At 36.5% G+C, this 24,402-nt stretch overlaps 1 protein-coding gene across 1 annotated transcript; it reads right to left on the minus strand.

Annotated features, from left to right (window-relative positions):
* Positions 1 to 7,056: 7,056 nt before the first annotated feature.
* Positions 7,057 to 8,384, minus strand: LOC115149839 (trichohyalin-like). The gene is made up of 2 exons (XM_029692656.1): positions 8,192 to 8,384; positions 7,057 to 7,607 (listed from the first exon to the last, which is right to left on the minus strand). The coding sequence occupies exons 1-2, from the start codon at positions 8,382 to 8,384 to the stop codon at positions 7,057 to 7,059; spliced, it is 744 nt and encodes a 247-aa protein (XP_029548516.1).
* Between the last annotated feature and the right edge of the window lie 16,018 nt (positions 8,385 to 24,402).

A 24,402-nucleotide genomic window follows, 5' to 3' on the forward strand; every position in this document is an offset into this window, starting at 1 on the left:
ATACACTCATTTAGTATTTGGTAGCATTGCCTTTAAATTGTTTAACTTGGGTCAAACGTTTCGGGTAGCCTTCCACAAGCTTCCCACAATAAATTGGGTGAATTTTAGAAAAGTTCTGTTTTTATTTCATCAGACCAGAGGACATTTCTCCAAAAAGTACAATCTTTTTGGCTTTTTTATGGCGGTTTTGGAGCAGTGGCTTAATCCTTGCTGAGCGGCCTTTCAGGTAATGTCGATATAGGACTCGTTTTACTGTGGATATAGATATTTTTGTACCTGTTTCCTCCAGCTACTTCACAAGGTCTTTTGCTGTTGTTCTGGGATTGATTTGCACTTTTCGCACACTAAAGTACATTCATCTCTAGGAGACAGAACGCGTCTCCTTCCTGAGCGGTATGACGGCTGCGCGGTCCCATGGTGTTTATACTTGCGTACTATTGTTTGTACAGATGAACGTGGTACCTTCAGGGATTTGGAAATTGCTCCCAAGGATGAACCAGAGTTGTGGAGGTCTACAATTTTTGGGCTGATTTCTTTCGATTTTCCCATGATGTCAATCAAAGAGGCACTGAGTTTTAAGGTAGGCCTTGAAATACATCCACATGTACACCTTCAATTTACTCAAATGATGTCAATTAGCCTATCGGAAGGTTCTAAAGCCATGACATCATTTTCTGGAAATTTCCAAGCTGTTTAAAGGCACAGTCAACTTAGTGTATGTAATCTTCTGACCCACTGGAATTGGGATACAGTGAATTATAAGTGAAATAATCTGTCTGAAAACAATTGTTGGAAAAATTACTTGTGTCATGCACAAAGTAGATGCCCTAACCGACTTGCCAAAACTATAGTTTGTTAACAAGAAATTTGTGGAGTGGTTGAAAAACAAGTTTTAATGACTCCAACCTAAGTGTATGTAAACTTCCGACTTCAACTGTATGTACAGTCCTTTCTAGTGTGGCGACACATTAGTTGAACAGGAGAACAGGATGAGGTGGCTTGTGGAGGGAGAGCAGTGGGGGGGGGGGGGCGGGGTAGAACAGCTCCAGGGAAGTTGATTGGATGCTCTGGCTCATCACTAAAAGAAAGAAAGATTTAGATATTAGTTCGACATTGCCATAGTTCAACAGCTGAAAAGCATTCATTAACATACTCCCAGAGATAGAAAGACATCCAGTATTCACTGAATGAAGTAGCCTATTTACAATTTCATTCATCAATTAAATAAATTATACTATAGCACATTCAATGACGTTATTATTGTAGACTATAGGCTACTCCTTTATCTACCTTCTACATTACCGTAATCATTGAATGAAGCAGCTTACCCATCCACATTTACAATGGTATGTGTGGTGGTTGTAGGGATGGTAGGTGTGATAGATGTGGTTATGGTAGGTATGGTAGGTGTAATGATGGAAGGTGTGGTGATGATAAGTGTAGTGATGGTAGGTGTGATAGGTGTGGTGATGGTAAGTGTGGTTATGTAAGGTGTGATGTAGGTGTGATAGTTGTGGTAGGTGGTTGTGGTAGGTAGGCAAGTAGGTTTGGTGGGTGTGGTGATAGTAGGTGAGGTAGCTGTGGTGATGGTAGTTGTGGTAGGTTTGGTGATGTAGGTGTGATAGATGTGGTGATGGTAGGTATGTTACTTTTGGTGATGGTAGGTGTGATGGTAATTGTGATAGGTAAGTTTGGTAGGTGTGGTGAGGATGATATGGTAGGTATGGTGATGGTAGGTGTGGTAATGGTAGCTATGATAGTTGTGTATTTGTGGTTTGTTGGTTTGGTGATGGTAGGTTTGGTAGTTGTGGTAGTTGTGGTAGGTCGATGTGGTAGTTGTGGTAGGTAGGTGTGGTAGTTGTGAGAGGTAGGTTTGTTAGATGTGGTACGCAGGCGTGGTAGATGTGGTAGGTAGATGTGCTGGTTGTGAAAGTTAGGTGTGGTAGTTGTGGTAGGTGTGGTGATTAGGTTTGGGCGGTATTCAGATTTTCATATTGTCATACCATCCTTCTCTCATACCAGATTTACAGTATTACCGGCATAGCACATGAGGGGATGCTAAAAACACAAGAAAAGCCTATGGGCATCTATTACCGGAATGCTAACAAATTAGCACAAACTGATAGCAAATTCACTTAGGACAGCTCATAATAATGTCTGGAATGAAGTCAATTGAGTGGTATCAAACACATGGAAACCACATCTTTGATGTGTTGATACTACTCCATTGACTCCATTCCAACCATTATTATGAGCCTTCGTCTCCTCAGCAGCTTCCACTGTTGCAAAGAAAGGCAAATCCAGCTCACAAAGTTATGTCAGGGATAATCAATGAGGGACTATGTGTTCTATGGTAAATAATGAACACTGTGGAACTGACCTTCCATGGACTTGCATTATTTTCCAGAGAACCCATAAAGCCCTGAGTTTTTTTGTTTTTTTTACCTTTATTTAACCTCTCTTGGGTATGTGGGACTTGACCGCCCCACCTGCGGGACACACTATTCAACAGCCAGTGAAATAGCAGAGCGCCAAATTCAAAACAATTTAAATCTCATAATTCAAATTTCTCAAACATACAACTATTATATCCCATTTTAAAGATACACTTTTCCTTAATCCAACCACATTGTCTGATTTCAAAAAGCCTTTACGGCGAAAGCATAGCATTAGATTATGTTAGCACATCACCTTGACAAGAAAAACCACACAGCCATTTTCCAAGCAAGGAGAGGCGTCACAAAAACCAAAATACAGCTAAAATGAATCACTAACCTTTGATGATCTTCATCAGATGGCACTAATAGGACTTCATGTTACACAATACATGTATGTTTTGCTCGATAAAGTTCATATTGATATCCAAAAACCCCATTTTACATTGGCGCGTGATGTTCAGAAAATGTATTGCCTCCAACCGCTGTGTCAGATTTCAAAATAGCTTTACGGCGAAAGCACATTGTTCAATATTTTGAGTACAGAGCTCAGCCATCAAAGCAAGCTATACAGTTACCCACCAAGTTCTGGAGTCAAAAAAAGTCAGAAATAGTATTATAAATCTTCACTTACCTTTGCTGATCTTCATCGGAATGCTCTCCCAGGACTCCCACTTCCACAAGAAATGTTTGTTTTGTTCGATAAGCTCCATATTTATGTCCAAATACCTAATTTTTGTTCTTGCCTTCAGTTGAGTTATCCAAATGCGCCATGCTCGCGCATTTTGTTGAGACGAAAAGTCAAAAAAGTTATACTACAGTTTGTAGAAACATGTCAAACGATGTATAGCATCAATCTTTAGGATGTTTTTATCATACATCTTCGATAATATTCCAACCGGACAAATCTTTTGTCTTCATTAAGGAAAAAGAAATCACCTCCCGCTGACAGCCACGCGCATGAATGATCTAATGGCACTCAGCCAGACACCTGGTTGAATTGACTGTCATTCACAGTAGAAGCCTGTAACAACGTTCTAAAGACTGTTGACATCTAGTGGAAGCCTTAGGAACTGCAAAATGACCCCTAAGTCACTGTAGTTTGAATTGGGAATCAATTGAAAAAACTACAAGCCTCAGATTTTCAACTTCCTGGTTGGATTTTTCTCAGGGTTTTGCCTGCCATATGAGTTCTGTTATACTCGCAGACATGCAAATTTAATTAACATTTGTAAAAAAGTATCCAAAGTCAACAAATACAACAAATTGCTGTTGATTGGAGGCATGACGTCCCTGAACCAATAACAATTGGTTGTATTCACGAAAGTCTTATGTGGTGGAAAATATTGATGTTTAAATGAAGATTTGTTTATGTAAAGTGATTTATATTACATTTTGTAGATTTTATAGAAGTAAAAAAAATGTAACTAATTGCATTCGAGAGAAGAGGTCTCTTTACAGTGTCAAATTTGTTTGAGATCACTATGTCATGTAGTTGAGAAGGTATTGATATTTTTCATTTACAGACAATTGTATGCATTGCAGTTTTAAGACGGTTCCTTAACCCTCTGAGCAGAGGATAGGACATTTTTATCTACATTTCCCCTCCAAAAAGGAAATATGACACCGAATTGGAAAAACAAGGGTTTAACTTATTCACTATCATCAGCCAATTTAGAATATTAAATGTATATATTTTTATTTATTTATTTAACCTTTATTTAACTAGGCAATTGAGTTAAGAACAAATTCGTATTTGCAATGACGGCCTCGAAACAGTAGGTTAACTGCCTTGTTCAGGGGAGGAATGACAGATCTTTACCTTGTCAGCTCGGGGATTCTATCTAGCAACCTTTTGGTTACTGGCTCAACACTCTAACCACTAGGCTACCTGCCGCCCCCAGTAGCCTAGTCATCCTTGCATGTTCCGTTGAAGAGGTATTGAAGAGCAAAGTCTGAATTTTAATATAAAGCTAACTTCACCGCTGTAAAACACTGTATGATTGAATCATCCAATTTTGATTCACCAATAAAAACGGTGAGCTCATCTTTTAATAATAATGTATTCATCATAGAATCATCTTTGATTATAGTATTGTTAGTGGCGAGCCGTCATTTAGGGCAGGTGGGGCGGAGCCACACCCCTTTTGAGCCCCACGTGTTTAGCAAATATATATATATGTTGCTTGTTTTTCATGTTATTTTGGCATTAATATGTGTCACATATCAGTTTGCAAACAATGTAAAAAAGAAAATGTAATCATTGAGTTAATAAAGCCTCATACAGACATGGTATGTTTTTGCTTTCTTTCTTTTTCCTTGTCATTTGAAGAGAACTTATGAAGAGAAATTATAGATTAAATGTATCGGTGCTCATCAACCATTGGACATTGGGGTGCCAGAGCAGCGAACAGTTTTGACTGGGCTGAGCTATTCAGCATGACTTCTGCCGCATTCAAAACAACTAGAAACTTGGAACTGGGAAATCTTAGACTTCAGTGAGTTCAAGACAACTGGGAACTCCGACTGGGAAAACAAGTTTCGAACGGTCATTCAACTCGGAATTCCAAGTCGGGAACTCGGGCCTCTTTCTTGTGCTCTGACCTGAAGATCACTGACTTCATGATTCAACCTTGTTTTTTATTAGTTCCCAGTTGTCTTGAAAGCACCATAAATCCAGAAAATGCCAGACTTTGATGACAAATTTTGATGACAAACCGCCGCGACACCTTCCTGTTCAAGTGAGCACAGCACAACAAGGTGAGTCCAAAAATGTCTTGTATGCTGCTCTATAAATGATGTAATATGCCAGGGAGATATGTATACTGTAGCTAAGAAAGTATTACTAAGTGTATGTTGTGTAGTAAGCTGTTAGTAGCCCATGTGCCTCACCTTAATCATTTTGTCCCTTTCCCCTCTCATAACTTAGCCTACTGCTCTTACTTGGTGCACTTGTAGACTATAGCCTGTTTTAGAGAAATGTAATCATTAAATATTGTAAGAGCTTTCATTGTCTGCTTATATGCTCTCTCTATTTATCCTGCAGTTATGGTTATTGGTGTACAGGGAGATACTGTAAGAACGGCCCATGTTCAAAATTCTATCACCGTACATTTCAAAAGTGCTAAAAAAATGTGTTATATTGACTACTTACATGCTAGCTCGCTCATTAATGTCTTAATCAAAAATACGGATTGCCTCTTATCCACTCATTGTCCCCTTATGCCATAGTTTGTACATCTCAATTGTCAGTAGAAACCACATTTGTTTAACCAAGTCAGCCATATCAGCTATGTTCTTTAAAAGGATTCACTCCATGGTGCTGAAAAGAAAGCTCTGCTGTTGGGACAGCTTTATGTAGACCCTAACCGTTTGTGGGCACCGTTTGTCAAAGTTATAGTGCAATGAATGTATTGTTTAGTGTTGTGTTGTGTAGTGGCTTTGCTGGCATGCATCTAAAACATTTTTGGGGAGTTTTCCCCACCAAGATTTACATGCTACAATCACCACTGGGTGGGTGAATTATAACACATCAACCCTGTTACCTAAGAATGTTAGAATTAGGTGAAATAAAAGTTACACTCCCCAAAAGGTACTCAATTGGTGGAATGACCCAAGAACTGAACTGGAGGTGGGAGAGCTAACGATGCGTCTACTGTTGCTCTCTCCTCAGATTCTTAGAGAAGCTATTTCAATCTGATATTTCTCCTATGGTCTAAAATAGATGTGTATAGAGGACTCCTCTCTAATATAACATGTCACACATTGTGTCAGACTGATGGAATGTTAGGTGTCTCATTGAAAGTCTAACATCTACCATGACTACTGGATGTTTCAATTCTAATAAATAACAAAACAATCCACACCGTAACAACAATATTGCTTTTTTAATAACTGCTTTTATTAAAGTGTGAAACTTTGCTAACAAAAATGACATCAACTAACATCACTGGCCTGACTTGAGCAGCTCTGCCCGGGGATGGAGCCAGCAACTTAGCTGCTACCGGTCCGGTCCAGGCTACCTGCAGACCTCCTCCCAGACCTCCTTTTCAGCACCTCCCCTTAACAGGTGAGGTGGTGGAAACGATCAGAGTTGCGTTCAACTTGAATAAAGATGAGAAACTCTGGTCTGTGGAGCCACTGGTCTGAGGGGAGGACTTCTGTTTAAACCATGTCCATTTGGGGATATTTTCTAGGACAGTAGAGGTGGTGAGCAGAGATGAATTCAACTTGGATAAAGATGAGAATCTCTGCTCTGGGGAGGAGAGTCACTGACCTTAGATGGTTTGTTGCCTTGATAAAGAGGATACTTTCTGGCTTGAGGAGAATATAATGTTTTGTGGAGGAAATGTGGCTTGATGACTTGAAGAGGAGGAGGAATTATTGGGCGACACTTTTAATTACCAACGTAACCTCAGTGGAACTGTGGCTTCATGGAGTTCCAGCTCTAGGCAGACAGCACGTCAGGAATGCTGTAAGACATCACAGAGACAGGTAAGTATCTATATATTTACATGTGTGTTGCATGTACACTAAACCCTCACATTTGGATAATGTCACTTTTTAAAGTGACAATGTATATTTTAACAGTGTAAAACATGAATACATGTTTAAACATTATTTAACTCCTCTTAATTCTCTTCCAGATGCTTGGCCTTTTCTTGTTCTTGGAGGTTGGCTCTGATGTTTCAGCCTCTTCTGGAGCTTCCAGCTGCTGGCTCTCTGGCACCCCCTGTTGGTTCTCTGGCCACTCCTGCTGGTTCTCCGAACTCCCCTCCTGGTTCTCTGCCCATGCCTGCTGCCTCCTTGGCCCCTCCTGCTGGCCATCTCCAGATCCAACAGGCTCTTGGCTTACCTGTTGGCCTGTGGCCCATCCCGGCAATGCCTGACTGTGGTTGGAATCGTGGCTGTGTTGGGTGGTTGGACACCGGGTGTTGATTTGAGCATCAGCCTCCAGATTCATCTGTTCCAGGAATTTTTCCTTCATCCTCTCCCTCTCATCCTTCAGTTTCTGATGAGTCCTTTTTTTAAGCAGGGACTGCTCTCTCCACTGCTTTTTGAAATCCTCCAACTTCTTCCTTCTCTCCTCATCCTTCAGCAGCTCCTTCCTCTTCTCCCTCTCTCTCTCTGCCCGGGTCATGGTGGATGTTAGCCTTGTGTGTCCAGGGATGGCTGGGAGGGGAGAAGAAGTAGAGTTCACATTCAACTAGGTGGATCTGGTATCAACTTAAATGTAATGGACACAGGGAATTAAGAATAGAAAACACAGTTGGAGCTCAATGATTCTTTAATCTTTTCAATTGAGCAAGGCATGGAATTTGTCAATAAAGTGCAATAATTCCCATCCCGAATTGACCTGACCCTAAGTTGAACATGAGTCCCAAATGGCACCTATTCTTTGTATAGTGCCAGGGCCTATGTGATAGCTTAGGGCTCCATGGCAACTAGGGGCCCCCCGACCCCCCCAAAACCCTTTTTTGTGTGTGTTTTTTAGGAACTCTTTCTGGGTCTCTACTTAGTCTTGAGAGTTAGACTAGTAGATGACATAAGGTATCATTTAAAAACGTGGTTGTTACATCAGCAGTATTTTTTTTTTATGTCAGTCAGTCACTCAATTAGCCATGTCAGCTAACATATTCTTTGGACAGTAGTTTTATATTGAAACAATGATGCAACATGATGACTGGCTTGGAACTTATGTGTGTAGAGGAGACTAAAGAGGATGATGTCATAAGCAGAGGTAAAACAGGTCTTACCTATATGGACGATCTTATAGCCCTCCCTAGCCTCTCTCTGATACGTTCTCCCGATCTTTTTGAGGTTCCACTTCTCCCACTTCTTATTCACCCAGTCCGCAGCTCTCCTTCGGATACTTTTATCAGGTGGGAGAATGTCCTCCTTGTCATCTTCCTTCTCCTCCTCCTCTTCACTGTTGTCTGTCTCACCCATCTTGTAATTCCCAGGGATCTCTCTTCTTTCCTCTTCTGACATCTCCTCTCTTTTGTTTGCCTTTATGGTGTTCTCTCTCTCTCTGATTAAAGCGTTTTTCTTCAGTTTTTGACACAAAAACTGTGACCGAACTAGCGACATTCTGGACAGGCCTAAAAAAAACATTTCAAAACCATTTTCACAAAAAATTGCAGATTTCTATTTTTGTCACCAAAAACGATGACTCCGATCATGCCGAACTAGCGACATTTTGGACAGGCCTAAAAAAATCATTTTAGAACCATTTTCACAAAAAATGCTCACATTTTTTTTTTCATTTTTTGACACAAAAACAGTGACCCCGGTCTTGCCGAACTAGCGACATTCTGGACAGGCCTAAAAAAACATTTTAAAACCATTTTCAAAAAAAATTGCAGATATTTTTTTTTCATTTTCGTGACACAAAAACAGTGACCCCGGTCATGCTGAACTAGCGACATTCTGGACAGGCCTAAAAAAACATTTTAAAACCATTTTCACAAAAAATTGCAGATTTCTATTTTTGTCACCAAAAACGATGACTCCGATCATGCCGAAGTAGCGACATTTTGGACAGGCCTAAAAAACATTTTAGAACCATTTTCACAAAAAATTGCAGATTTTTTTTTTTCATTTTTTGACACAAAAACTGTGACCCCGGTCATGCCGAACTAGCGACATTCTGGACAGGCCTAAAAAACATTTTAAAAACATTTTCACAAAAATTGCAGATTTCTATTTTTTTCACCAAATACGATGACTCCGATCATGCCGAACTAGCGACATTTTGGACAGGCCTAAAAAAATGATTTTAGATCCATTTTCACAAAAAATTGCAGAGTTCTATTTTGTCCCTAAAAACGATGACTCCAATCATGCCGAACTAGCGACATTTTGGACAGGCCTAAAAAATTATTTTCACAAAAAAAAGCTCAGATTTTTTTTTTCATTTTCTGACACAAAAACTGTGACCCCGGTCATGCCGAACTAGCGACGTTCTGGACAGGCCTAAAAAAACATTTTAAAACCATTTTCACAAAAAATTGCAGATATTTTTTTTCATTTTCGTGAAATAAAAACAGTGACCCCGGTCATGCCGAACTAGCGACATTCTGGACAGGCCTAAAAAAACATTTTAAAACATGTTTCACAAAAAATTGCAGATATTTTTTTTTCATTTTCGTGACACAAAAACAGTGACCCCGGTCATGCCGAACTAGCGACATTCTGGACAGGCCTAAAAAACATTTTAAAACCATTTTCACAAAAAATTGCAGATTTCTATTTTGTCCCTAAAAACAATGAGTCCGATCATGCCAAAAAAGCGACATTCTGGACAGGCCTAAAAAACATTTTAAAACCATTTTCACAAAAAATTGCAGATTTCTATTTTTGTCACCAAAAACGGTGACTCCGATCATGCCGAACTAGCGACATTTTGGACAGGCCTAAAAAAAAAAATGTAAAACAATTTTCATAAGAAATTGTATATTTCTATTTTGTCCCTAAAAACGATGAGTCCGATCATGCCAAAAAAGCGACCTTCTGGACAGGCCTAAAAAAATTTTTTTAAACCATTTTCACAAAAAATTGCACATTTTTTTTTTCATTTTCGTGACACAAAAACAGTGACCCCGGTCATGCCGAACTAGTGACATTCTGGACAGGCCTAAAAAACATTTTAAAACCATTTTGACAAAAAATTGCAGATTTCTATTTTTTTCACCAAATACGATGACTCCGATCATGCCGAACTAGCGACATTTTGGACAGGCCTAAAAAAATGATTTTAGATCCATTTTCACAAAAAAAGCTCCGATTTTTTTTTTCATTTTTTGGCAGAAAAACAGTGACCCCGGTCATGCCGAACTATCGACATTCTTGACAGACCTTAAAAAACATTTTAAAAGCATTTTCACAAAAAATTGCAGATATTTTTATTTCATTTTCGTGACACAAAAACAGTGACCCCGGTCATGCCGAACTATCGACCTTCTGGACAGGCCTAAAAAAACATTTTAAAACCATTTTCACAAAAAATTGCAGATATTTTTTTTTCATTTTCGTGACACAAAAACAGTGACCCCGGTCATGCTGAACTAGCGACATTCTGGACAGGCCTAAAAAAACATTTTAAAACCATTTTCACAAAAAATTGCAGATTTCTATTTTTGTCACCAAAAACGATGACTCCGATCATGCCGAAGTAGCGACATTTTGGACAGGCCTAAAAAACATTTTAGAACCATTTTCACAAAAAATGCTCAGATTTAAAAAAAAAAAATTTTACACAAAAAGTGCTGAACTAGCGACATTCTGGACAGGCCTAAAAAAAAAAAATTAAAACGATTTTCACAAAAAATTGCAGATTTCTATTTTGTCCCTAAAAACGATGAGTCCGATCATGCCAAAAAAGCGACATTCTGGACAGGCCTAAAAAAAAATTTTAAAACCATTTTCACAAAAAATTGCAGATTTTTTTTTTTCATTTTTTGACACAAAAACTGTGACCCCGGTCATGCCGAACTAGCGACATTCTGGACAGGCCTAAAAAAACATTTTAAAACCATTTTCACAAAAAATTGCAGATTTCTATTTTGTCCCTAAAAACGATGACTCCAATCATGCCGAACTAGCGACATTTTGGACAGGCCTAAAAAAACATTTTAGAACCATTTTCACAAAAAAAGCTCCGATTTTTTTTTCATTTTTTGACACAAAAACTGTGACCCCGGTCATGCCGAACTAGCGACATTCTGGACAGGCCTAAAAAACATTTTAAAAACATTTTCACAAAAAATTGCAGATTTCTATTTTTTTCACCAAATACGATGACTCTGATCATGCCGAACTAGCGACATTTTGGACAGGCCTAAAAAAATGATTTTAGATCCATTTTCACAAAAAATTGCAGAGTTCTATTTTGTCCCTAAAAACGATGACTCCAATCATGCCGAACTAGCGACATTTTGGACAGGCCTAAAAAATTATTTTCACAAAAAAAAGCTCCGATTTTTTTTTTCATTTTCTGACACAAAAACTGTGACCCCGGTCATGCCGAACTAGCGACGTTCTTTACAGGCCTAAAAAAACATTTTAAAACCATTTTCACAAAAAATTGCAGATATTTTTTTTCATTTTCGTGAAATAAAAACAGTGACCCCAGTCATGCCGAACTAGCGACATTCTGGACAGGCCTAAAAAAACATTTTAAAACATGTTTCACAAAAACTTGCAGATATTTTTTTTTCATTTTCGTGACACAAAAACAGTGACCCCGGTCATGCCGAACTAGCGACATTCTGGACAGGCCTAAAAAACATTTTAAAACCATTTTGACAAAAAATTGCAGATTTCTATTTTTTTCACCAAATACGATGACTCCGATCATGCCAAAAAAGCGACCTTCTGGACAGGCCTAAAAAAAATTTTTTAAACCATTTTCACAAAAATGTGCAGATTTCTATTTTTGTCACCAAAAACGATGACTCCGATCATGCCGAACTAGCGACATTCTGGACAGGCCTAAAAAAAAAAATTTAAAACCATTTTCACCAAAAATTGCAGATTTCTATTTTGTCCCTAAAAACGATGACTCCGATCATGCCAAAAAAGCGACATTCTGGACAGGCCTAAAAAAAATTTTTTAAACCATTTTCACAAAAAATTGCAGATTTTTTTTTTTCATTTTTTGACAAAAAAACTGTGTCCCCGGTCATGCCGAACTAGCGACATTCTGGACAGGCCTAAAAAAACATTTTAAAACCATTTTCACAAAAAATTGCATATTTCTATTTTGTCCCTAAAAACGATGACTCCAATCATGCCGAACTAGCGACATTTTGGACAGTCCTAAAAAAACATTTTAGAACCATTTTCACAAAAAAAGCTCCGATTTTTTTTTTCATTTTTTGACACAAAAACTGTGACCCCGTTCATGTCGAACTAGCGACATTCTGGACAGGCCTAAAAAAACATTTTAAAACCATTTTCACAAAAAAATGCAGATATTTTTTTTTCATTTTCGTGACACAAAAACAGTGACCCCGGTCATGCCGAACTAGCGACATTCTGGACAGGCCTAAAAAACATTTTAAAACCATTTTGACAAAAAATTGCAGATTTCTATTTTTTTCACCAAATACGATGACTCCGATCATGCCAAAAAAGCGACCTTCTGGACAGGCCTAAAAAAATTTTTTTAAACCATTTTCACAAAAAATTGCAGATTTCTATTTTGTCCCTAAAAACGATGACTCCAATCATGCCGAACTAGCGACATTTTGGACAGGCCTAAAAAAACATTTTAGAACCATTTTCACAAAAAAAGCTCCGATTTTTTTTTTCATTTTTTGACACAAAAACTGTGACCCCGTTCATGTCGAACTAGCGACATTCTGGACAGGCCTAAAAAAACATTTTAAAACCATTTTCACAAAAAATTGCAGATTTCTATTTTTGTCACCAAAAACGATGACTCCGATCATGCCGAAGTAGCGACATTTTGGACAGGCCTAAAAAACATTTTAGAACCATTTTCACAAAAAATGCTCAGATTTAAAAAAAAAAATTTTTACACAAAAAGTGCTGAACTAGCGACATTCTGGACAGGCCTAAAAAAAAAAAATTAAAACGATTTTCACAAAAAATTGCAGATTTCTATTTTGTCCCTAAAAACGATGAGTCCGATCATGCCAAAAAAGCGACATTCTGGACAGGCCTAAAAAAAATTTTTAAAACCATTTTCACAAAAAATTGCAGATTTTTTTTTTTCATTTTTTGACACAAAAACTGTGACCCCGGTCATGCCGAACTAGCGACATTCTGGACAGGCCTAAAAAAACATTTTAAAACCATTTTCACAAAAAATTGCAGATTTCTATTTTGTCCCTAAAAACGATGACTCCAATCATGCAGAACTAGCGACATTTTGGACAGGCCTAAAAAAACATTTTAGAACCATTTTCACAAAAAAAGCTCCGATTTTTTTTTCATTTTTTGACACAAAAACTGTGACCCCGGTCATGCCGAACTAGCGACATTCTGGACAGGCCTAAAAAACATTTTAAAACCATTTTCACAAAAAATTGCAGATTTCTATTTTTTTCACCAAATACGATGACTCCGATCATGCCGAACTAGCGACATTTTGGACAGGCCTAAAAAAATGATTTTAGATCCATTTTCACAAAAAAAGCTCCGATTTTTTTTTTCATTTTTTGGCAGAAAAACAGTGACCCCGGTCATGCCGAACTATCGACATTCTTGACAGACCTTAAAAAACATTTTAAAACCATTTTCACAAAAAATTGCAGATATTTTTATTTCATTTTCGTGACACAAAAACAGTGACCCCGGTCATGCCGAACTATCGACCTTCTGGACAGGCCTAAAAAAACATTTTAAAACCATTTTCACAAAAAATTGCAGATATTTTTTTTTCATTTTCGTGACACAAAAACAGTGACCCCGGTCATGCTGAACTAGCGACATTCTGGACAGGCCTAAAAAAACATTTTAAAACCATTTTCACAAAAAATTGCAGATTTCTATTTTTGTCACCAAAAACGATGACTCCGATCATGCCGAAGTAGCGACATTTTGGACAGGCCTAAAAAACATTTTAGAACCATTTTCACAAAAAATGCTCAGATTTAAAAAAAAAAATTTTTACACAAAAAGTGCTGAACTAGCGACATTCTGGACAGGCCTAAAAAAAAAAAATTAAAACGATTTTCACAAAAAATTGCAGATTTCTATTTTGTCCCTAAAAACGATGAGTCCGATCATGCAAAAAAAGCGACATTCTGGACAGGCCTAAAAAAAATTTTTAAAACCATTTTCACAAAAAATTGCAGATTTTTTTTTTTCATTTTTTGACACAAAAACTGTGACCCCGGTCATGCCGAACTAGCGACATTCTGGACAGGCCTAAAAAAACATTTTAAAACCATTTTCACAAAAAATTGCAGATTTCTATTTTGTCCCTAAAAACGATGACTCCAATCATGCCGAACTAGCGACATTTTGGACAGGCCTAAAAAAACATTTTAGAACCATTTTCACAAAAAAAGCTCCGATTTTTTTTTCATTTTTTGACACAAAAACTGTGACCCCGGTCATGCCGAACTAGCGACATTCTGGACAGGCCTAAAAAACATTTTAAAAACATTTTCACAAAAAATTGCAGATTTCTATTTTTTTCACCAAATACGATGACTCCGATCATGCCGAACTAGCGACATTTTGGACAGGCCTAAAAAAATGATTTTAGATCCATTTTCACAAAAAATTGCAGAGTTCTATTTTGTCCCTAAAAACGATGACTCCAATCATGCCGAACTAGCGACATTTTGGACAGGCCTAAAAAATTATTTTCACAAAAAAAAGCTCAGATTTTTTTTTTCATTTTCGTGACACAAAAACTGTGACCCCGGTCATGCCGAACTAGCGACGTTCTGGACAGGCCTAAAAAAACATTTTAAAACCATTTTCACAAAAAATTGCAGATATTTTTTTTCATTTTCGTGACACAAAAACAGTGACCCCGGTCATGCCGAACTAGCGACATTCTGGACAGGCCTAAAAAAACATTTTAAAACAATTTTCACAAAAAATTGCAGATATTTTTTTTTCATTTTCGTGACACAAAAACAGTGACCCCGGTCATGCCGAACTAGCGACATTCTGGACAGGCCTAAAAAACATTTTAAAACCATTTTCACAAAAAATTGCAGATTTCTATTTTTTTCACCAAATACGATGACTCCGATCATGCCAAAAAAGCGACCTTCTGGACAGGCCTAAAAAAAATTTTTTAAACCATTTTCACAAAAATTTGCAGATTTCTATTTTTGTCACCAAAAACGATGACTCCGATCATGCCGAACTAGCGACATTCTGGACAGGCCTAAAAAAAAAAAATTAAAACCATTTTCACAAAAAATTGCAGATTTCTATTTTGTCCCTAAAAACGATGACTCCGATCATGCCAAAAAAGCGACATTCTGGACAGGCCTAAAAAAATTTTTTTAAACCATTTTTTGACAAAAAAACTGTGTCCCCGGTCATGCCGAACTAGCGACATTCTGGACAGGCCTAAAAAAACATTTTAAAACCATTTTCACAAAAAATTGCAGATTTCTATTTTGTCCCTAAAAACGATGACTCCAATCATGCCGAACTAGCGACATTTTGGACAGGCCTAAAAAAACATTTTAAAACCATTTTCACAAAAAAATGCAGATATTTTTTTTTCATTTTCGTGACACAAAAACTGTGACCCCGGTCATGCCGAACTAGCGACATTTTGGACAGGCCTAAAAAAAACATTTTAGAACCATTTTCACAAAAAAAGCTCAGATTTTTTTTTTCATTTTTTGACACAAAAACAGTGACCCCGGTCATGCCGAACTATCGACATTCTGGACAGGCCTAAAAAAACATTTTAAAACCATTTTCACAAAAAATTGCAGATATTTTTTTTTCATTTTCGTGACACAAAAACAGTGACCCCGGTCATGCCGAACTAGCGACATTCTGGACAGGCCTAAAAAAACATTTTAAAACCATTTTCACAAAAATTTGCAGATTTTTTTTTTCATTTTCGTGACACAAAAACAGTGACCCCGGTCATGCCGAACTAGCGACATTTTGGACAGGCCTAAAAAAAACATTTTAAAACCATTTTCACAAAAATTTGCAGATATTTTTTTTTCATTTTTTGACACAAAAACTGTGACCCCGGTCATGCCGAACTAGCGACATTCTGGACAGGCCTAAAAAAACATTTTAAAACCATTTTCACAAAAAATTGCAGATTTCTATTTTTGTCACCAAAAACGATGACTCCGATCATGCCGAAGTAGCGACATTTTGGACAGGCCTAAAAAACATTTTAGAACCATTTTCACAAAAAATGCTCAGATTTAAAAAAAAAAATTTTTACACAAAAAGTGCTGAACTAGCGACATTCTGGACAGGCCTAAAAAAAAAAAATTAAAACGATTTTCACAAAAAATTGCAGATTTCTATTTTGTCCCTAAAAACGATGAGTCCGATCATGCAAAAAAAGCGACATTCTGGACAGGCCTAAAAAAAATTTTTAAAACCATTTTCACAAAAATTTGCAGATTTTTTTTTTTCATTTTTTGACACAAAAACTGTGACCCCGGTCATGCCGAACTAGCGACATTCTGGACAGGCCTAAAAAAACATTTTAAAACCATTTTCACAAAAAATTGCAGATTTCTATTTTGTCCCTAAAAACGATGACTCCAATCATGCCGAACTAGCGACATTTTGGACAGGCCTAAAAAAACATTTTAGAACCATTTTCACAAAAAAAGCTCAGATTTTTTTTTCATTTTTTGACACAAAAACAGTGACCCCGGTCATGCCGAACTAGCGACATTCTGGACAGGCCTAAAAAACATTTTAAAAACATTTTCACAAAAAATTGCAGATTTCTATTTTTTTCACCAAAAACGATGACTCCGATCATGCCGAACTAGCGACATTTTGGACAGGCCTAAAAAAATGATTTTAGATCCATTTTCACAAAAAATTGCAGAGTTCTATTTTGTCCCTAAAAACGATGACTCCAATCATGCCGAACTAGCGACATTTTGGACAGGCCTAAAAAATTATTTTCACAAAAAAAAGCTCAGATTTTTTTTTTCATTTTCGTGACACAAAAACTGTGACCCCGGTCATGCCGAACTAGCGACGTTCTGGACAGGCCTAAAAAAACATTTTAAAACCATTTTCACAAAAAATTGCAGATATTTTTTTTCATTTTCGTGACACAAAAACAGTGACCCCGGTCATGCCGAACTAGCGACATTCTGGACAGGCCTAAAAAAACATTTTAAAACAATTTTCACAAAAATTTGCAGATATTTTTTTTTCATTTTCGTGACACAAAAACAGTGACCCCGGTCATGCCGAACTAGCGACATTCTGGACAGGCCTAAAAAACATTTTAAAACCATTTTGACAAAAAATTGCAGATTTCTATTTTTTTCACCAAATACGATGACTCCGATCATGCCAAAAAAGCGACCTTCTGGACAGGCCTAAAAAAAATTTTTTAAACCATTTTCACAAAAAATTGCAGATTTCTATTTTTGTCACCAAAAACGATGACTCCGATCATGCCGAACTAGCGACATTCTGGACAGGCCTAAAAAAAAAAAATTAAAACCATTTTCACCAAAAATTGCAGATTTCTATTTTGTCCCTAAAAACGATGACTCCGATCATGCCAAAAAAGCGACATTCTGGACAGGCCTAAAAAAAATTTTTTAAACCATTTTTTGACAAAAAAACTGTGTCCCCGGTCATGCCGAACTAGCGACATTCTGGACAGGCCTAAAAAAACATTTTAAAACCATTTTCACAAAAAATTGCAGATTTCTATTTTGTCCCTAAAAACGATGACTCCGATCATGCCGAACTAGCGACATTCTGGACAGGCCTAAAAAAACATTTTAAAACCATTTTCACAAAAAAATGCAGATATTTTTTTTTCATTTTCGTGACACAAAAACTGTGACCCCGGTCATGCCGAACTAGCGACATTTTGGACAGGCCTAAAAAAAACATTTTAGAACCAATTTCACAAAAAAAGCTCAGATTTTTTTTTTCATTTTTTGACAGAAAAACAGTGACCCCGGTCATGCCGAACTATCGACATTCTGGAGAGGCCTAAAAAAACATTTTAAAACCATTTTCACAAAAAATTGCAGATATTTTTTTTTCATTTTCGTGACACAAAAACAGTGACCCCGGTCATGCCGAACTATCGACATTCTGGACAGGCCTAAAAAAACATTTTAAAACCATTTTCACAAAAATTTGCAGATATTTTTTTTCATTTTCGTGACACAAAAACAGTGACCCCGGTCATGCCGAACTATCGACCTTCTGGACAGGTTTAAAAAAAACATTTTAAAACCATTTTCACAAAAATTTGCAGATATTTTTTTTCATTTTTTGACACAAAAACTGTGACCCCGGTCATGCCGAACTAGCGACATTCTGGACAGGCCTAAAAAAACATTTTAAAACCATTTTCACAAAAAATTGCAGATTTCTATTTTTGTCACCAAAAACGATGACTCCGATCATGCCGAAGTAGCGACATTTTGGACAGGCCTAAAAAACATTTTAGAACCATTTTCACAAAAAATGCTCAGATTTAAAAAAAAAAATTTTTACACAAAAAGTGCTGAACTAGCGACATTCTGGACAGGCCTAAAAAAAAAAAATTAAAACGATTTTCACAAAAAATTGCAGATTTCTATTTTGTCCCTAAAAACGATGACTCCGATCATGCCGAAAAAGCGACATTCTGGACAGGCCTAAAAAAAATTTTTAAAACCATTTTCACAAAAAATTGCAGATTTTTTTTTTTCATTTTTTGACACAAAAACAGTGACCCCGGTCATGCCGAACTAGCGACATTCTGGACAGGCCTAAAAAAACATTTTAAAACCATTTTCACAAAAAATTGCAGATTTCTATTTTGTCCCTAAAAACGATGACTCCAATCATGCCGAACTAGCGACATTTTGGACAGGCCTAAAAAAACATTTTAGAACCATTTTCACAAAAAAAGCTCAGATTTTTTTTTCATTTTTTGACACAAAAACTGTGACCCCGGTCATGCCGAACTAGCGACATTCTGGACAGGCCTAAAAAACATTTTAAAAACATTTTCACAAAAAATTGCAGATTTCTATTTTTTTCACCAAATACGATGACTCCGATCATGCCGAACTAGCGACATTTTGGACAGGCCTAAAAAAATGATTTTAGATCCATTTTCACAAAAAATTGCAGAGTTCTATTTTGTCCCTAAAAACGATGACTCCAATCATGCCGAACTAGCGACATTTTGGACAGGCCTAAAAAATTATTTTCACAAAAAAAAGCTCAGATTTTTTTTTTCATTTTCGTGACACAAAAACAGTGACCCCGGTCATGCCGAACTAGCGACGTTCTGGACAGGCCTAAAAAAACATTTTAAAACCATTTTCACAAAAAATTGCAGATATTTTTTTTCATTTTCGTGACACAAAAACAGTGACCCCGGTCATGCCGAACTAGCGACATTCTGGACAGGCCTAAAAAAACATTTTAAAACATGTTTCACAAAAACTTGCAGATATTTTTTTTTCATTTTCGTGACACAAAAACAGTGACCCCGGTCATGCCGAACTAGCGACATTCTGGACAGGCCTAAAAAACATTTTAAAACCATTTTGACAAAAAATTGCAGATTTCTATTTTTTTCACCAAATACGATGACTCCGATCATGCCAAAAAAGCGACCTTCTGGACAGGCCTAAAAAAAATTTTTTAAACCATTTTCACAAAAATTTGCAGATTTCTATTTTTGTCACCAAAAACGATGACTCCGATCATGCCGAACTAGCGACATTCTGGACAGGCCTAAAAAAAAAAAATTAAAACCATTTTCACAAAAAATTGCAGATTTCTATTTTGTCCCTAAAAACGATGACTCCGATCATGCCAAAAAAGCGACATTCTGGACAGGCCTAAAAAAAATTTTTTTTTCATTTTTTGACAAAAAAACTGTGTCCCCGGTCATGCCGAACTAGCGACATTCTGGACAGGCCTAAAAAAACATTTTAAAACCATTTTCACAAAAAATTGCAGATTTCTATTTTGTCTCTAAAAACAATGACTCCAATCATGCCGAACTAGCGACATTTTGGACAGGCCTAAAAAAACATTTTAAAACCATTTTCACAAAAATTTGCAGATATTTTTTTTTCATTTTCGTGACACAAAAACTGTGACCCCGGTCATGCCGAACTAGCGACATTTTGGACAGGCCTAAAAAAACATTTTAGAACCATTTTCACAAAAAAAGCTCAGATTTTTTTTTTCATTTTTTGGCAGAAAAACAGTGACCCCGGTCATGCCGAACTATCGACATTCTTGACAGGCCTAAAAAAACATTTTAAAACCATTTTCACAAAAAATTGCAGATATTTTTTTTTCATTTTCGTGACACAAAAACAGTGACCCCGGTCATGCCGAACTAGCGACATTCTGGACAGGCCTAAAAAAACATTTTAAAACCATTTTCACAAAAATTTGCAGATTTTTTTTTTCATTTTCGTGACACAAAAACAGTGACCCCGGTCATGCCGAACTATCGACCTTCTGGACAGGTTTAAAAAAAACATTTTAAAACCATTTTCACAAAAATTTGCAGATATTTTTTTTCATTTTTTGACACAAAAACAGTGACCCCGGTCATGCCGAACTAGCGACATTCTGGACAGGCCTAAAAAAACATTTTAAAACCATTTTCACAAAAAATTGCAGATATTTTTTTTTCATTTTCGTGACACAAAAACAGTGACCCCGGTCATGCTGAACTAGCGACATTCTGGACAGGCCTAAAAAAACATTTTAAAACCATTTTCACAAAAAATTGCAGATTTCTATTTTTGTCACCAAAAACGATGACTCCGATCATGCCGAACTAGCGACATTTTGGACAGGCCTAAAAAACCATTTTAGAACCATTTTCACAAAAAATGCACAGATTTTTTTATTTATTTTTTTTACACAAAAAGTGCTGAACTAGCGACATTCTGGACAGGCCTTAAAAAAAAAATGTAAAACCATTTTCACCAAAAATTGCAGATTTCTATTTTGTCCCTAAAAATGATGACTCCGATCATGCCAAAAAAGCGACATTCTGGACAGGCCTAAAAAAATTTTTTTAAACCATTTTCACAAAAAATTGCAGATTTTTCTTTTTCATTTTTTGACAATAAAAATGTGTCCCCGGTCATGCCGAACTAGCGACATTCTGGACAGGCCTAAAAAAACATTTTAAAACCATTTTCACAAAAAATTGCAGATTTCTATTTTGTCCCTAAAAACGATGACTCCGATCATGCCGAAAAAGCGACATTCTGGACAGGCCTAAAAAATTTTTTTTAAACCATTTTCACAAAAAATTGCAGATTTTTTTTTTTCATTTTTTGACAAAAAAACAGTGACCCCGGTCATGCCGAACTAGCGACATTCTGGACAGGCCTAAAAAAACATTTTAAAACCATTTTCACAAAAAATTGCAGATTTCTATTTTGTCCCTAAAAACGATGACTCCAATCATGCCGAACTAGCGACATTTTGGACAGGCCTAAAAAAACATTTTAGAACCATTTTCACAAAAAAAGCTCCGATTATTTTTTTCATTTTTTGACACAAAAACTGTGACCCCGTTCATGTCGAACTAGCGACATTCTGGACAGGCCTAAAAAAACATTTTAAAACCATTTTCACAAAAAATTGCAGATATTTTTTTTTCATTTTCGTGACACAAAAACAGTGACCCCGGTCATGCTGAACTAGCGACATTCTGGACAGGCCTAAAAAAAAATGTAAAACCATTTTCACAAAAAATTGCAGATTTCTATTTTGTCCCTAAAAACGATGACTCCGATCATGCCGAAAAAGCGACATTCTGGACAGGCCTAAAAAATTTTTTTTAAACCATTTTCACAAAAAATTGCAGATTTTTTTTTTTCATTTTCGTGACACAAAAACAGTGACCCCGGTCATGCCGAACTAGCGACATTCTGGACAGGCCTAAAAAACATTTTAAAACCATTTTGACAAAAAATTGCAGATTTCTATTTTTTTCACCAAATACGATGAGTCTGATCATGCCGAACTAGCGACATTTTGGACAGGCCTAAAAAAATGATTTTAGATCCATTTTCACAAAAAAAGCTCAGATTTTTTTTTTCATTTTTTGGCAGAAAAACAGTGACCCCGGTCACAAAAAATTGCAGATTTTTTTTTTTCATTTTCGTGACACAAAAACAGTGACCCCGGTCATGCCGAAAAAGCAACATTCTGGACAGGCCTAAAAAAACATTTTAAAACCATTTTCACAAAAAAAGCTCAGATTTTTTTTTCTTCATTTTTTGACACAAAAACAGTGACCCCGGTCATGCCGAACTATCGACCTTCTGGACAGGCCTAAAAAAACATTTTAAAACCATTTTCACAAAAATTAGCAGATATTTTTTTTCATTTTCGTGACACAAAAACAGTGACCCCGGTCATGCCGAACTAGCGACATTCTGGACAGGCCTAAAAAAACATTTTAAAACCATTTTCACAAAAAATTGCAGATTTCTATTTTTGTCACCAAAAACGATGACTCCGATCATGCCGAAGTAGCGACATTTTGGACAGGCCTAAAAAACATTTTAGAACCATTTTCACAAAAAATGCTCAGATTTAAAAAAAAAAAATTTTACACAAAAAGTGCTGAACTAGCGACATTCTGGACAGGCCTAAAAAAAAAAAATTAAAACGATTTTCACAAAAAATTGCAGATTTCTATTTTGTCCCTAAAAACGATGAGTCCGATCATGCAAAAAAAGCGACATTCTGGACAGGCCTAAAAAAAATTTTTAAAACCATTTTCACAAAAAATTGCAGATTTTTTTTTTTCATTTTTTGACACAAAAACTGTGACCCCGGTCATGCCGAACTAGCGACATTCTGGACAGGCCTAAAAAAACATTTTAAAACCATTTTCACAAAAAATTGCAGATTTCTATTTTGTCCCTAAAAACGATGACTCCAATCATGCCGAACTAGCGACATTTTGGACAGGCCTAAAAAAACATTTTAGAACCATTTTCACAAAAAAAGCTCCGATTTTTTTTCTTCATTTTTTGACACAAAAACTGTGACCCCGGTCATGCCGAACTAGCGACATTCTGGACAGGCCTAAAAAAAACATTTTAGAACCATTTTCACAAAAAATTGCAGATTTCTATTTTTTTCACCAAAAACGATGACTCCGATCATGCCGAACTAGCGACATTTTGGACAGGCCTAAAAAAATGATTTTAGATCCATTTTCACAAAAAATTGCAGAGTTCTATTTTGTCCCTAAAAACGATGACTCCAATCATGCCGAACTAGCGACATTTTGGACAGGCCTAAAAAATTATTTTCACAAAAAAGCTCAGATTTTTTTTTTCATTTTCGTGACACAAAAACTGTGACCCCGGTCATGCCGAACTAGCGACGTTCTGGACAGGCCTAAAAAAACATTTTAAAACCATTTTCACAAAAAATTGCAGATATTTTTTTTCATTTTCGTGAAACAAAAACAGTGACCCCGGTCATGCCGAACTAGCGACATTCTGGACAGGCCTAAAAAAACATTTTAAAACAATTTTCACAAAAAATTGCAGATATTTTTTTTTCATTTTCGTGACACAAAAACAGTGACCCCGGTCATGCCGAACTAGCGACATTCTGGACAGGCCTAAAAAACATTTTAAAACAATTTTGACAAAAAATTGCAGATTTCTATTTTTTTCACCAAATACGATGACTCCGATCATGCCAAAAAAGCGACCTTCTGGACAGGCCTAAAAAAAATTTTTTAAACCATTTTCACAAAAATTTGCAGATTTCTATTTTTGTCACCAAAAACGATGACTCCGATCATGCCGAACTAGCGACATTCTGGACAGGCCTAAAAAAAAAAAATTAAAACCATTTTCACAAAAAATTGCAGATTTCTATTTTGTCCCTAAAAACGATGACTCCGATCATGCCAAAAAAGCGACATTCTGGACAGGCCTAAAAAAAATTTTTTTTTCATTTTTTGACAAAAAAACTGTGTCCCCGGTCATGCCGAACTAGCGACATTCTGGACAGGCCTAAAAAAACATTTTAAAACCATTTTCACAAAAAATTGCAGATTTCTATTTTGTCCCTAAAAACGATGACTCCAATCATGCCGAACTAGCGACATTCTGGACAGGCCTAAAAAAACATTTTAAAACCATTTTCACAAAAAAATGCAGATATTTTTTTTTCATTTTCGTGACACAAAAACTGTGACCCCGGTCATGCCGAACTAGCGACATTTTGGACAGGCCTAAAAAAATGATTTTAGATCCATTTTCACAAA

This window comes from Salmo trutta, chromosome 16 (assembly GCF_901001165.1).
Source record: "Salmo trutta chromosome 16, fSalTru1.1, whole genome shotgun sequence".
In the NCBI taxonomy this organism is placed as follows: Eukaryota; Metazoa; Chordata; class Actinopteri; order Salmoniformes; family Salmonidae; genus Salmo; species Salmo trutta.

Excerpts from the sequence above, each read along its gene's own strand:
- LOC115149839 (XM_029692656.1), bottom strand. The coding sequence starts at position 8,384 with ATGGGTGAGACAGACAACAGTGAAGAGGAGGAGGAGAAGGAAGATGAC. Across the intron at positions 7,608-8,191 it reads CTATAAGATCGTCCATATAG|CCATCCCTGGACACACAAGG; the intron begins GTAAGACCTGTT and ends CTCCCCTCCCAG.